The sequence below is a fragment of the Cotesia typhae genome, unplaced genomic scaffold (genome assembly GCF_013202065.1).
Source record: "Cotesia typhae breed Kobodo isofemale line unplaced genomic scaffold, CoteBio_Ctyphae scaffold_152, whole genome shotgun sequence".
Taxonomy (NCBI): Eukaryota; Metazoa; Arthropoda; class Insecta; order Hymenoptera; family Braconidae; genus Cotesia; species Cotesia typhae.
The window spans coordinates 11,312,285-11,325,884 of record NW_027423776.1 but is presented as its reverse complement, the minus strand read 5'-3'; the positions used below and the strand labels follow the sequence as shown (position 1 = coordinate 11,325,884).

The following is a 13,600-nucleotide window of genomic DNA, read 5'->3' as shown; positions in this document are numbered from 1 at the left end:
TAATTTTTATTTTAAATTATTTGATAAAAAATTTTTTTTTATTTTTATTTTAAATAAAAATAAAAAAATTACTTGACTTTAAAATATATCTAAAAAATAATAAAAAAAAAAAAAAACTAAAAGTACATTTACAATTCAATTTACCAAAACTTTCTAAAAAATTAAAATATTTTAATTTTATGTACACAAATATATAAACATACTGTAAAAATCACATTGACGTAACAAAAATGAGTATTTAGATTTAATACTCAGTTTATGTACACTTATACTGCAAGTTGTTATTTATAATTCTCTTTTAGGTGAATTAATAAATAAATTCAAGGTGTCTCAACACCGCGACCTAGCCCGGTCCATCGGTCGGGCACAGGTAAGAAATATCTGTGCATTGCAGCTATAAATCTTGCTCGATACTCTTCTGGAGAGACTATTGTCGGTAGTTTGCCTTGGCCACCCAGTATTCCTGATTTTTTTACCATAGTTTCTAGCTTCTTGTCCCAAGTAAATGTTCTTATGTAATCTAAAACAACAATAATAATAATATTAATAATAACTACCTGACTGCCGTGACTTGTGAACTAAATTTTGTTTTATTAAATAATGACTTTTGTTAAATTCCACTGTACTTTCTTAAATATTGACGTTTGTAAAGATATAAGGTTACCCTTGCATTACACTCATCAAGAGCTTTCATTTGAGTACCCACATGTATTTTTGATATATTTTTCATATATATATATATATATATATATATAAAATATATGAAAAATTGATGTGGGTACTCAAATGAAAGCTCTTGATGAGAGTAACATCGGGATGAGCTTGTATCTTTAAAAATATCAGTATTTCACAAGATAATTTCTTAATTATACTTTTAATCATAAAATTAAAAATTTACTTACCAATAATTCCCAAAACCAATTGATTAGACTCTGGTTCAAGACCTACTAGCAGTGAATAATCCATCACAGAATTATCAGCCAAAAATTTAGTATCCTGTTCAATAGCTTTGTTCAAAACGGACTTAGAATGTGGTCTAATATACAACGGAGAATCACAGCTCATATTTAATAAATTTTCATCCAGCAAAACTAGCTCGCCTTCTTGGTCAGCTTCCTCAAGATTGACCAGCCTGTTCCTGACAGAACCTTTCAAGTCATACTTGTCAGTGATAGTCCTTGAATAGAACAAATTCTCCATCACCAAGACACTGGTCCTCAGAGCAGCGTTAGTAGTATTGTTCTTGAAAGACACGCGATACACTCCGACTATTTTTCCTAAGAGCGTCGGCTGCTTGGTCTGCTGACATTTCTCCATGTATGCAAAATAATTCGGCGCAAAGTCCAGGAATATTTGCATCTCAACTCGCGAAAGTTCTTTGAGGATGAATCGGTCGTCGCGGCTTTTAGAAAAAGTGCTTCCACTTTTTCCACCTCTGGCAGCCCACTGGACGCTTCTACACAGACTCCTGGTGAAACCATCCTCACCGCAAGGTAACACGTTGTCTCTTAAAGCTGCAAATTGAGCTGCAAAATATATTCGACAGTAGAAATTTGTTGTGCTGTCTGCAAATTGGACTTCGATGTAATTGTGTTGTTTTATTGTTTTATTTTCTTCTTCATTTTCAGCTATTGCAGTTTGTAAATTATTTTCTGAAATAATTATTGTAATTATTAATATTATAATTAAAAATAATAATTTAGAAATGACCTTGTATTTTATGAACCATTGACATTTTTAAAGATCTAAACTCATCCCGGCATTACACTCATCGAGAGCTTTTATTTGAGTACCCACATCAATTTTTTATATATTTTATATATTAAATATATGATGTATATATGAAAAATATATGAAAAATGCATGTGGGTATTCAAATGAAAGGTCTTGATGAGTGTAACATCGGGACGAGCTTATATCTAAAAAAACGTCAATAGTTAAGAAAGCACAGTGCAATTTAACAAAGCAAAATTTTATTTATTAAATAATTATTAATGTTATAAAAAAATAATAATAATAATCTTAAAAATATATTAAATTCCAAAAATTTTTTTAAGTAATAAAAAAAAAAAAAAAAAAAAAAAATTCTCACCTGACTGTCCAGATTCAATAGAATTATCTTTACTATCAAGTTTGCGCTTAATTAAAGGACTGGAGCTCTGTTCTCCAACTTTGGTGGTCCGAATAATTTCCTGTAGGGCATGCTTATAATCATGAGAGTCCAAAGCATAAGCAATAATAGAGGAGGGCTCGGATTCGTAGACAACGACAGGGACAACGGAGCCCAGAGGAAGCAAGTGATGCTCCAAAGCACTCAGAGGATTGCTGATCGGCGTGGTGATGGTAACTGAGGGCAAAAGCTGCGACAAGATAGTCTTTTTCTTCTTCTTGCGGTCTGGAATGTCCTCACAAGTCACAGGAAGCACGTCCGAGTAGGAACGATGGTGGGACTTTGACGAGTCCTTGACAACGACCACCTCGTGCTCCTGGAGCTCATTGTCCGAGCTTTCGAGCATATCCGCGAGGTACTGATCACTCTGGCCGCTGTTGGGCATCGCAGAGATTGCTTCGATCGCGTTGTAGTCCGCAGACATCGGGCTCAGGTCTTCGATCAGCGACTCTGATGCGGTGTCTTCTGTTATATAGCCGTCAGTGTCCACGATCCCGTTGATACTGCCGGCAGTTTGCGACCTGTCCGTGAATTTACGAGGCCTTGCGTCTTTCTTCTTTGAAGTTATGTCGTAAATTCTGTCATTCCAATTAGACACTGCCTCGGAGATGAGTCTTTTGAGAATCACCAGTCCATCCTCGATTCGGAACATGAAAGTCTGAACTTGTTTCTCTGAACTCTTGCCTTCTAGCTTTGTGTTCTCTAAAGTTGGAGATGTTAATTTTAATTGGACCTCTTCGATTTTATTTTTAAAATACTGTTGCTCTTTTGCTACCTTAAAAAAAAAAAAAAAATAATTATTTATTTAATAAAAAATTTTTTAACCGATTAAAAAATAAAATTTTGCTTAATTATACAATGACTATTTTTAAAGTGTACTGTACTTTCTTAACTATTGACATTTATAAATATCTAAACCTATTCTGATGTTACACTCGTCAAGACCTTTCATTTGAGTATCCACATCAATTTTTCATATATTTATATATATATATATATATATATGTCGGAGATAATATCGAGCTGGGTTTTCCCAGAGATTGGAAATTCCCAATATTTTAGTTTGTCTGTTAATTTTAAGCAAAATCGTAAAGCATAGAATATTTAGATATTATTTATGATTTAAGCTAGTTATATTTTTTATGGTTATAACGATGGGCTTAAGTCCAGAGTGACAATGGTCACCAAACGTAGCCGAGGTCACAGGATAGAAGTAAAAAGTATATTATAGTTAGAAATATCGACAGACAATGAGGGCTGTCGAAATAATTTTTGAGTGAATAAGTACTTAGGGTACTTGGGAGAGTAGTTCTCGTTGAGCATTGATCAAGTAAGGATCGCATACATCCTGCTGACCCCGGATTCGTTCTCGGTCTTATTCCCAAAACGTCTTTAACTGTTATATCAATCGCAGTAGAATATTTGTAATTAAATTTATTATTTGTACGAGTTAGTGTACGTTATATTTTAAATGAAAGTCTTTATTATATTTGATTATTGTAAAAATAAATAAAGATGGCTGATAATGATCCAAAGGACCCTAACGATGCCCGAACCACTCTTCCTCCGACATATATATATATATATATATATATATATATATATATATATATATATATATATATATATATATATATATATATATATATATATATATAAAAAATATATAAAAATGCATGTGGCTATTCAAATGAAAGGTCTCGATGAGCGTAATCTCGGGTTGAACTTATATCTTTAAAAATTTCAATAGTTTACAAGATACAAGGTTATTTCTTAATTGTGTATCTAGAGATAGAGCATTTTTAAAATAATAATAAATAATATAAATTACCTGTTGCTTTGCAGCATTCAAACTATCAGGTTCCAACTGCAAAGTCATCAACTTGTCTTTAATATTAGAAAAAACCTCATCACCCTTAAGGGCAATATTCTTCATCTCTTCAATAACATTAGCGTGCTGCTTAGCGTCATAAATAATATGAATAACCGGAGGAGGTAGTGAAATTTCCCAAAGAGAAATAGTCGTGTATTTAAAAATAGCCAGCATATTTCCTCTAGAAAAATACTGATTGTAATCATGATGGAGCGAGTGGGAGCAGGTTTCAGAGCTACGATTAGTGTAAGCGCTGCAGTAGAACCTCAACTCCAGATACTTTGCATAGGACAGGGACCAGGTGTCCGAAGACATAGGAACGACTGGAGAGACATTTTTGCACTTGACACACTTGCTCCACATAAAGATGTCCCGGCTGTTTTCCTGGTCGAAGGGATCCGCGGCCATCTTCTTCAAAGTGACATGAATGCAGCTGCTATCATGAGCGAATCTCCTTGCATGCTGGACAATCTGGAGTCTGCACCCAGCTGCGGGGCACTTGTACTCCGAGGTGAGGCAGTATCTCTCCAAAAAGCGACCCAAGGCAATGTCATTCCTGCCATAAAGATCCATGTTCACCACCCAGGGATTCACGCAGAACTTGGGAACATTATCAGCGTTGTGAGAAAAGCTGCAGAACAGCACCGCCAACCTCTGATGGCTCACCGGGTCCAGGCAGTCGGGCCACTTGGCAGTTGGCACTTCCTGCGCCTCTGTCTTAACAGTTGGCAGCAGTACATTATTCGTGGGATTTAATCTGCTCCCTCTGGCGCGAAAGTCTGCAACTAGAGCCTGGACTTCCCTGGATTCTATCCCCGCAGTCAGTCTTGCCAACGTAAAAGGGTGCCGAGGCTTAAATTCAAGCTTGCTTTGCGTCTGCTGGGGAATATTATTCCCAACTTTTATACCTTCCAACAAATCCATTAATTGAGAAGAATAATAAATATCTTTTGGAAAAAACTTACGTAAAACACAATTCCTCCCTGACTCAGTTTCCAAATAAGGAATAGAAAATTTCAAATACGGCGAGAAGCTCAAAATAGTTCCGTCTAAAGATTTCTTGAATTTATTCAGCAGCGGAAGGTCTGCTACGCTCAAACTCAGGCTTGAATTGCTCGGAAGAACAACGTCATCTTGCTCGTTTAAATATTGATGCAGTGGATCGCTCAAATCGCTGACAAATTCTCCATGGGTGCGTTTTTCTTCACAAATTTTATCTTTACCCTTCTTATCATTGTCAACACTCTCTATTTTTTTAACACTAATTTTTCCATCAGTTTCTTCCTCTTCAGAATTTTTCAAAGAGTCTCTGCGCAAGCTTTCATTTAAAAAATAATCCTTCGGCGACGGCGGCTTGGCAAATTCGTCCATCAGAAAGGAATTTTCCAGCCTCCATGAGTATACAGCGAAGATCATAGTCGCCATAACAGCCTTGACCTTCTTCAGCTCTACCAGCGAGCCGCCTCTCAAGTGAATGCCCGAGCCTAAATGAGCATTAGCGCATCCTTCAAAGTACATCAGAGTTTTGATAGAATTATTATCTCTCGGAAAATTCCTGAGATAAAACTTCTGACAGGTTCCCAATTTAACATGAGTCGTCAAATGCGCGTCAATGGTATTGACAATAGTAGCTCCAGTGCACCTGGCAACTCTCTCTAATACACTGGGCTTGACATTGAGCACCAAGGTGACCCCACACTCTCTGAACCTATCTTGAGCCAGTCTAGCTACCGACCGATGGACCATCACAATATCCGGCTTTAAAGCCATGATCCTGGCGACTGTATGACCCAGGTACTCTTTCTCCTGGAGCATCACCGGTTCCAGACTCAGCAGCTTTCCTTCCACTCGCTGGTACATCAGACCGCACTGCAGCAAAAGAATCTTCGGGTGCGCGATCATCGCGTTCATTCCTCTATGCGCGACATTTTTGCTACAGAAGACTCCAGAGAGAATCTCACAGTCATCTCTGGCTCCACCGGGGGACTTTTTTATCTGGACATACTGGCGGATATCCATGTCCTCGGCGTCGTGGTTCTGGTTGGGTCTAACCTGGTCAACCACTTTATGAGCCAGGGGAATAATAACTTCAGCCCAGCTGGAAGCCAGGCCTTGATTATTCAGCAGCTGCTTAACTAAGTAATCTTCATGCTGCTTGAAGGCCAAACTTAAAGAATTATACGCGCTCATTTCTCCGTAGGAGTTCCTGAGTACGTTAGGCTTGTGCCAGCAGTTCCTCACTTTAACCTCCTGGACTAGATTCTCGTCGCTGATCATTTCATCAGCTCCAGTGTTGCACTGATGAGTCTTTGAAATCTGCTGGTGTTGTTCTGAATCTCCAGCGTCTGTAAAAAAATTATCCGAAGAAGTTGGACGTTTTAGCGTGACTGTAGAAGCTCCAACGTCGAGGTCTAGGTAGAAACTGGACCCGGAAGAAGGCATGCGGGTTATTTCAGTCTGCTTGGTCTCGCTCTCGGAATCAGTGCCTGTGGAATCGTGCTGGGGGATGTTTTTGACCCACGCGGGCTCGTGGCTGTCGCAGGAGGTCTTGGTGAGCAGATTATCATCGGATAGGTTGTTGGTGGGACGAAAGATCGCCGCAGAGTCGGTGAATTCAGTGTCTGACTGCAGGGATTCGATGTAGTTCGCTTGGAACAGAGCCTGGCCGATGGCGACTCCTTGGACCCGGGTCGCTGCTTTGTTCTGGGAGATCATCCAGTTCACCAGCTCGTTCCCGGTGAAGCAGCTGTAGAAATTCTTCAACCTGACCCGGTGAGTCTGCAAAGGAATTGATTTGTTGGATCTAAATAATTCCTCGCAGATGATTCTCAACGAAGCTGAGTTTTTTAGGACTATAGAAAGCTCATGCGAGGTCAGGTAGTCTCCGGAGTGAGTTCCAATCGCGTACTTCTCTTCCATGTACCCCACGCTGGTTTTTCGGCAGACTCGTGTCTCGTCTTCCATGTTAGACTGAACTTCTGCGACAGAAAGAGTGTCTCCGCCGTATTTTACCTCTAGATCTTCTTGCAGGGCTTTTAAATCCGCGGAAAGCACGCTCTTCATGTCCGAGGACTGCAGGTAGGACAAGACTACCTTGCAGCAATAGGTGCAGACTCTGAGATCCCCGGTGCAGCCCATTATTTTCCCGGGAATCTCGTCAGAGCAACACTTGGAGCAAAATATCTGCCCGCAAACTCTGCAGTGGTGTCTCCTGCGGAAGGTCGTGAACCTCTCGCAGCACTCGTAGCACTGCTTGGCTTTCTTGTCAGGCATCCAGTAGCTCCGCAGGTGAGAGTCCTTGTAGGATTTTAAATTGTTACTCTTTAAAGCGACTATGTTGCTGATCCTCTTGAGGACGTTCGGCAAGCTTCGGCCTTCCGATGCGTCCAAGTTGAAGGCCATGCTGCTCGAGCTGCTGTCTTCTGGGGTCTTCTCCGAGCTGTCAACCCGCCAGGATCCTGAGTCGCCAGATGAACTTTGGTCGTCAACGCTCGGTGATATTTCTGCGGATACTGATGCTCCGGGTTCTGGGTTGTCTGGAACATCTAAGGTTATTTTATATTAATATTCTGGTCAATTTTATGACATAGAAATTGACAACTGTCAATTTTTTTAATTTCCATAACATATCAACAGTGAAAAAAATTTCGAATAATTTTTTTTTAATTTTCACATGTGGAATTTTTTAAATAAATTTTTTTCACAATAATTTCATTGTTAAAAAATTCTAAAAGAATTTTCTACTGTCATTTAATTTTTAGAAGTATTTTATTAATATTAAAAAAATATGATGTGACAGATAAATATTAAATTAAAAAATAATCACTCAATTTTTTACAATTTAATAAAAAATAAAAATATTTTTTAAAAACTTACTTCTTGTAAAACTAAAAAATTTTTCAATTAGCGAGGCTACAACTGGTTGCTTCTCTTGTGGACTTAACGGAGCGAATTCAGTCAGCTTAGTGGGTGAGTTAATGTTTTTATTCATTTTTTAAATAATTTAAACACATAAATAATAAAATCTCGACATATTTCAAAATTAATAAATATAATAAATAAAATTTTCTATATAAATGACAGCTTGCTGTGAAGATAACAATAATCAGCTTGGATCAGCTGACTGCGCAGAAGACCAGCGCGCAGGACTTAAACATGGCGCCCGTTCTGGCGTTATTGTGTACATAAAGTGAAGGCTACAGTGTAGTTAGTTAAGTAGTTGACATCACACATGGCTTAGAATTTATTTTCACTTGCACACACACACACACACACACACACACACACACACACACACACACACACACACACACACACACATTTATTTTTGTATTAGTATCCAACATTTGTCCAGCAATAACAAATAACTCTCAACTTCCTGACGACGACTCTAGACATATATATCTATATATGTTGCCGATCTAAATCAAAATAAAAGAACCGGCTCGTAAAATGGATACCGTAAACGTCAAAGTCGATACAAATATCCTGAACTTCGTAAAAATAGTCTGCCCGTCAGCTGAAGAATTGAGTGTAATTATAAATAATGTGAGGTGCAACCAGTGTGGGCTCGTTTTTCAGAACGAGTCCCGATTTCGTCTTCATGACTTAAAAGTACACCAGCGTAAAAATTTGGACAAAATAGCCAAGGAGTCTATCAAGTATCACTGTCCTGAGGTATCTTGTATTTATTCTCCAACTTCTCAACGATACTTTACAACGATGAAGTACTTAAAACAGGTAAGCAATTTTAATGATATTCAATTAAAGTTAGCAGTCACTTTACTAACTTTTAATTTTATTTAACAAAAAAATTTTTTTTTAATTTCTGTCAATTTTTTTTTATATAATTTATTTGATAAAAAAATTATCAAATAAATTTTTTTTTTTTTTATTTAATTATTGGATATTTTTTTTTAGCATTACCTGAAAGTTCATGCTGCTAAAACATTCTCGTGTACGCAGTGTGATAAAAGTTTTTCAACAGAAGCTGCTAAAGTCGCGCACGTCAGAGTTTGCGGTCTGGAGTTTATCTGCAATTGTTTTAAAAATTTTTCTACTTACGAGGCACTTTTGACTCATGCTAAAAGACAATCACATTCTTTTGATGAGAAGTATAAAAATTTGCTCAGGTTTGTTTTTTAATTTTAATTTTTTTTTAAAGTATATTGGATTAAAAATTACACTATTTTAAATCAGTTGACATTTAATCATTTTTTATTTAGTATTTATTGGAATTTAAATAAATAAATAAATTTATTGCAGGAGAGCTTCCACAAAGAATCTTCCAGTGGTACAAATCTGTAAAGTACAGAAAAAGTTGCCAGTATTTATTCGTCCATATCAAGAAAGTAATCACAGAGTCCAGGAATCAAAAGTAATAAAAGACACTAGAGACATGGCAATTCAGACTGATGATTTGAAGAAAGTCAGACGAATTATAACCCCTTCAAAGTCTAACAAACGCCGTGAGTCTCGACAGACACAGACTAATTGTTTGCTCAAGGAAAAACGAAGTAGGAAAACTGTAGAGACTCAAACTTCTGTTGGAAATGTCAAAGAGCTCAAAAAATTAAGCATTAATAAAAAGCAAAATCTTCCTAAGAAGGAGTTACAATTTAATAATAATAATAATAATAATAATAATAATAATAATAATAATAATAATAATGATAGCACATTTAGCAGTGATTTATTCTCCGACTCCCTGCCGCTGGATGGAATACAGGAATTATGGCCAGTAAGAAGTCCGGAGTCGAAAGTAGAGAAGAATATAATTGATGATTTATACGACAACGTTACCCAGACAAACATCCTGCCGTTCTACCAAGAGGACAGCATCAACCAGCTGAACTCCAAGAACTCGCTGTTCTCCGCCACGAGGATCTCTAGGTCAGACCCGATGCTGACGGAAGAAATCAGCGACAAGTTCAGCAGCATTGAGACTCAGACTGATCGCCCGTACCTGGACTCTATTTTCGACCCCGAGCCGAACTACTCGAGGCCTTACGCCTGCAGCTCAAATAACGAGACCCAGACGACTCAGGAGTTTGACGACATGAAGAGTCTTCTATATAGCAACATGTGCACGCAAACGTGCTACGATATTTTACACCCCGACCTGGGGCTCTCCGACACCCAGACTCAGACCGCCTGGTCTGAGGAGCTCGATGTCGAGTCTTCCGGTCACGATAAATCCTCCATTATCGCTTGTCGCTCCTGGCTCAGCACACAAACTAGTCATACTGAAACTCAAACAGATCTTCTTAATATATTTGATGAGTTACAATAATTATTTTATTTTTTTAAATATTATTTAATTTATTAGCAACATTGCAGTCACTGTGTGACTGCCGTGACTTGTTAACATGAATAAATAAAATTTTGGTTTATTAAATAAACACACTGGCTACAAAATTTTGCTTATTCTCTTAATAATATAGATAATTACTAAGATCTGATAAAAATAAAAGATAATATTTATTATTTTATTTGTATTGAATTTTGTTAATATACATTACTAAAAAGCACCACAAGCATGTACGCGGTAAAATAATAAAATTAAATTTATCTTGATACTTATTTTTGTCTTGTCTATTATATCAGTAACAAATTTATCGCTCTTTAAATTTCAAAATAAGCATTTTTATCAATATATATATATATATATATATATATATATATATATATATATATATATATATATATTTTTTTTTTTTTTCTTAAAAATACTATGTGTTCTGTAATATAATATATAACGCTAGAATTGATTACCTGTGTACATATATTTATATAACTAAAAACTCAAAACCGTTCACAGAACGCGCATCTTATTACTTAATTGTATAAATATATATCTAAATTATAATTATAATTATAATTAAGTATATTATTTATGTACAAAAGTATAATATATATATATATATATATATATATATATATATATATATATATATATATATATATATATATATATATATATATATATTTGATGTATAATAAATAAAATGTTTAGAATATTTAAAGTTGTAGACAAATAGTTATGTAAATAAAAAACTATTTATACTGATAATTACGACTGGGGTTTTTATAATGCCGGTCCTGCGGCGTTGTCTTCGTCAAAGTCCGGCAGTAAGTCTTTGGTTCGATCCTCTATCCTGTCCAAGTTCTCCAGGGTTGAAGCTATTATTTTTAAATTGTCTACTCCTGACATCAGTTGCCTGGAATTACGAATTTAAATGAAAATATTTATTATTGACATAAAAAAAAAAAAATTATTTACCTGAGATAAGATTCAGCTGATGAAGCAGCTTCTCTTAAAGCACCAGCCAGTTTTAGAACTTTTTTATCACCCTCTCTGGAGGTGGAACTACAGCCAGCTCCCAGGGAATTTTTTAATTCTCTGTTTTCTATTCTCAGGACCGAAATTTCCGCCTGTTTAGAAATAATAGTATTTAAAAAAAAATCTTAATTGTAAAATATAAAAAATTAAGTTATTTTTTTTTTACTAACCGTTAGTTCTTTAATTTGTTGTTTTAATTGTGTGACAGCACTTTCAGCATTGACAGCTCTCCTCTAAAAATAATAAAAATAAAGACTTATAATTTTTTAGAAATTAGAAAAAAAATATTTAATTTATTATTTATAAAAAAAAAAAAAAAAAAAAAAAAAAATAATTGTGGCAATTTAAATATCACCAAAAAATTCATACCGTGCTCCGTTTCAGATTATCCTCAACCTGCTCCATAGCTTTTTCCAAATACGCTGTCTCTTCATAATCAACAGCTCTTCTGGAAGCAAGTTCAGCCTCGAGCATCTTGATCCTCCAGTTTTTCTCCGCATTCTGCCTGCGAGTAATCTCCAGATTATGTCTCAGCATCTCAATTTCCATTTGCAAAGGCGGGTGTGAAGATTCAATATTATTCCCAGTATTATCAGGCAGAGGAACTCGATTCCTGATGGGTCCATCATTGAGAAAATCCGGCAGCGACTTGGGAATCCCATTGTCGCCCCCCAGAGAGTGGATACTTTCATTAGAATTAACCTGGACAGAATTACCCTGATCTGAAGAAGGTCCTGCAAAGGGCAGGTCCAGAGGGAAGTTTATCGGCTCCCTGATAGTTTCTCTGTCCGGAGAGCCGTGGTTCAGATTGCGGTAGCCATCAAGGTTTCTCTTGTCGTTCCCCGTAGTCAAGTCGAATGGCAGGTCGCCAACACTGTCGTGCTTCTTCACCTCATTTCGGTGACGCAATGGCCGAGACTCGACGCTGTTCAGCGCAAAGTCTGGCAGGTTGTCGATGTCAGCGATCATCTGGGTTCCTGAAGCCGCGTCCTGGTGGTTCAGGTAGCACTGCTCGATCACCAGGTGGTCCTGGACGAAATCCGGGAGCTCTGTGGGGTTTCTTGCGTAAATACCGTCTGTTTCGGTCACTACGCTGTCAGCTGACACCGGATTTGTTGCCAGAGAATTCACTCGGCTGGAGTACACTTTCGGTCTCGCTCCAGCGTGAGAGTAATTAGAATCTTTTTTGAGAAAGTGCTTGAAACTGAATGGATTTTCTTCTTTTTTCGGCATCGCTTCTAAAAAATTAATTTTCAAACTGTTAATAAATAATAATTTTAAAAAATGTCTTTTAATTTATGAACATTAAGTTAGCCAATATTTAATCATTTAAAAAAATTTTTTTATTGAAAAAATTATTATAGAAAAATAAAAAAAAATTTTAGTTTGTAAAAAATTTTAAAAACTCCAAATGCAATTTAAAAAAATATTTTTTAGTTTTAATTTAATGATAAAAAAAATTTTTTTTAATAATATTAAAATCAGCTGTCACTTGACAGTTTTTTAACAAACAAATTTATTGCAAAAAATTATTTTTTTTTTTTCAATTTGTTTATTAAAATAAAATAAATAAATGTCAATTAATAATAAAAGGTGAATTATTTTTAATACCTTGACTTTGATAACCAGATCTTTCTACTCTCGGCTGATCTAAATCTTCTAACGATGACGAGGAGGACGACGACGACAAGCTCCCTTTATTATTTTGCATACTCTGTAATAAAAAATAAAATGCTTTTGTAGTTTTTTATTTTCACATCACTGAGCACTGACTTTAAATTAAAAATTAAAAATTAAACTTGGTTAATTTAGATTGAAAAGTCACTTGAAATTGTCTAGCGGTATAAATATCTTAATAAAAAATTTAGTATATATACAACATACAATATACAAGTACTTACTTCTATATAATAATAATATGATGTATAAAATAAATTATATCGATCATTGAAAGTCGATAGAATTGAGTAGCGAGATCCCGTTAGTTTAAAACTTTGAAATAAAATTTTGTTCAATAAAAAAAAAAAAAAAAAAAAAAAAAAAAGTCACAAAATTTAATTCAAAATATTAAAATACAATTGTGACGTCCATTTTTATAAGTATTTTTGTAAATTATTATTATTTTTTGGAAATTAAAAAAATTATTTTCAAAATTGACCGCAAGGTGGCACCATACTAAAATTACAGTGCGATACAGCCGTAACAAAATATTGTT

At 35.6% G+C, this 13,600-nt stretch overlaps 3 protein-coding genes across 4 annotated transcripts; 1 reads left to right on the top strand and 2 right to left on the bottom strand.

The window, feature by feature from the left end:
• Positions 1–39: 39 nt before the first annotated feature.
• Fab1 (1-phosphatidylinositol 3-phosphate 5-kinase fab1) lies at positions 40–8,182 on the bottom strand. 2 transcript variants are annotated; one of them, XM_074255896.1, is made up of 5 exons: positions 7,920–8,182; positions 4,002–7,588; positions 2,093–2,945; positions 903–1,652; positions 42–520 (listed from the first exon to the last, which is right to left on the bottom strand). In XM_074255896.1, exons 1-5 carry the CDS (start codon positions 8,032–8,034, stop codon positions 321–323), a joined length of 5,505 nt encoding a protein of 1,834 aa, XP_074111997.1. In that variant the 5' UTR covers positions 8,035–8,182; the 3' UTR covers positions 42–320. The 2 variants fall into 2 exon arrangements, with proteins under 2 accessions (XP_074111998.1, XP_074111997.1); XM_074255897.1 differs by lacking the exon at positions 903–1,652 and having other exon boundaries at positions 40–520.
• A 141-nt stretch (positions 8,183–8,323) lies between these two features.
• Positions 8,324–10,625, top strand: Asciz (ASCIZ zinc finger protein). Its single transcript, XM_074255898.1, has 3 exons — positions 8,324–8,783; positions 8,964–9,175; positions 9,309–10,625. Exons 1-3 carry the CDS (start codon positions 8,496–8,498, stop codon positions 10,333–10,335), a joined length of 1,527 nt encoding a protein of 508 aa, XP_074111999.1. The 5' UTR covers positions 8,324–8,495; the 3' UTR covers positions 10,336–10,625.
• Positions 10,626–11,024: 399 nt separating this feature from the next.
• Positions 11,025–13,305, bottom strand: L(3)04053 (lethal (3) 04053). The gene is made up of 6 exons (XM_074255901.1): positions 13,287–13,305; positions 12,997–13,099; positions 11,755–12,623; positions 11,556–11,618; positions 11,326–11,477; positions 11,025–11,263 (listed from the first exon to the last, which is right to left on the bottom strand). Exons 2-6 carry the CDS (start codon positions 13,094–13,096, stop codon positions 11,131–11,133), a joined length of 1,317 nt encoding a protein of 438 aa, XP_074112002.1. The 5' UTR covers positions 13,097–13,099; positions 13,287–13,305; the 3' UTR covers positions 11,025–11,130.
• Positions 13,306–13,600: the final 295 nt, after the last annotated feature.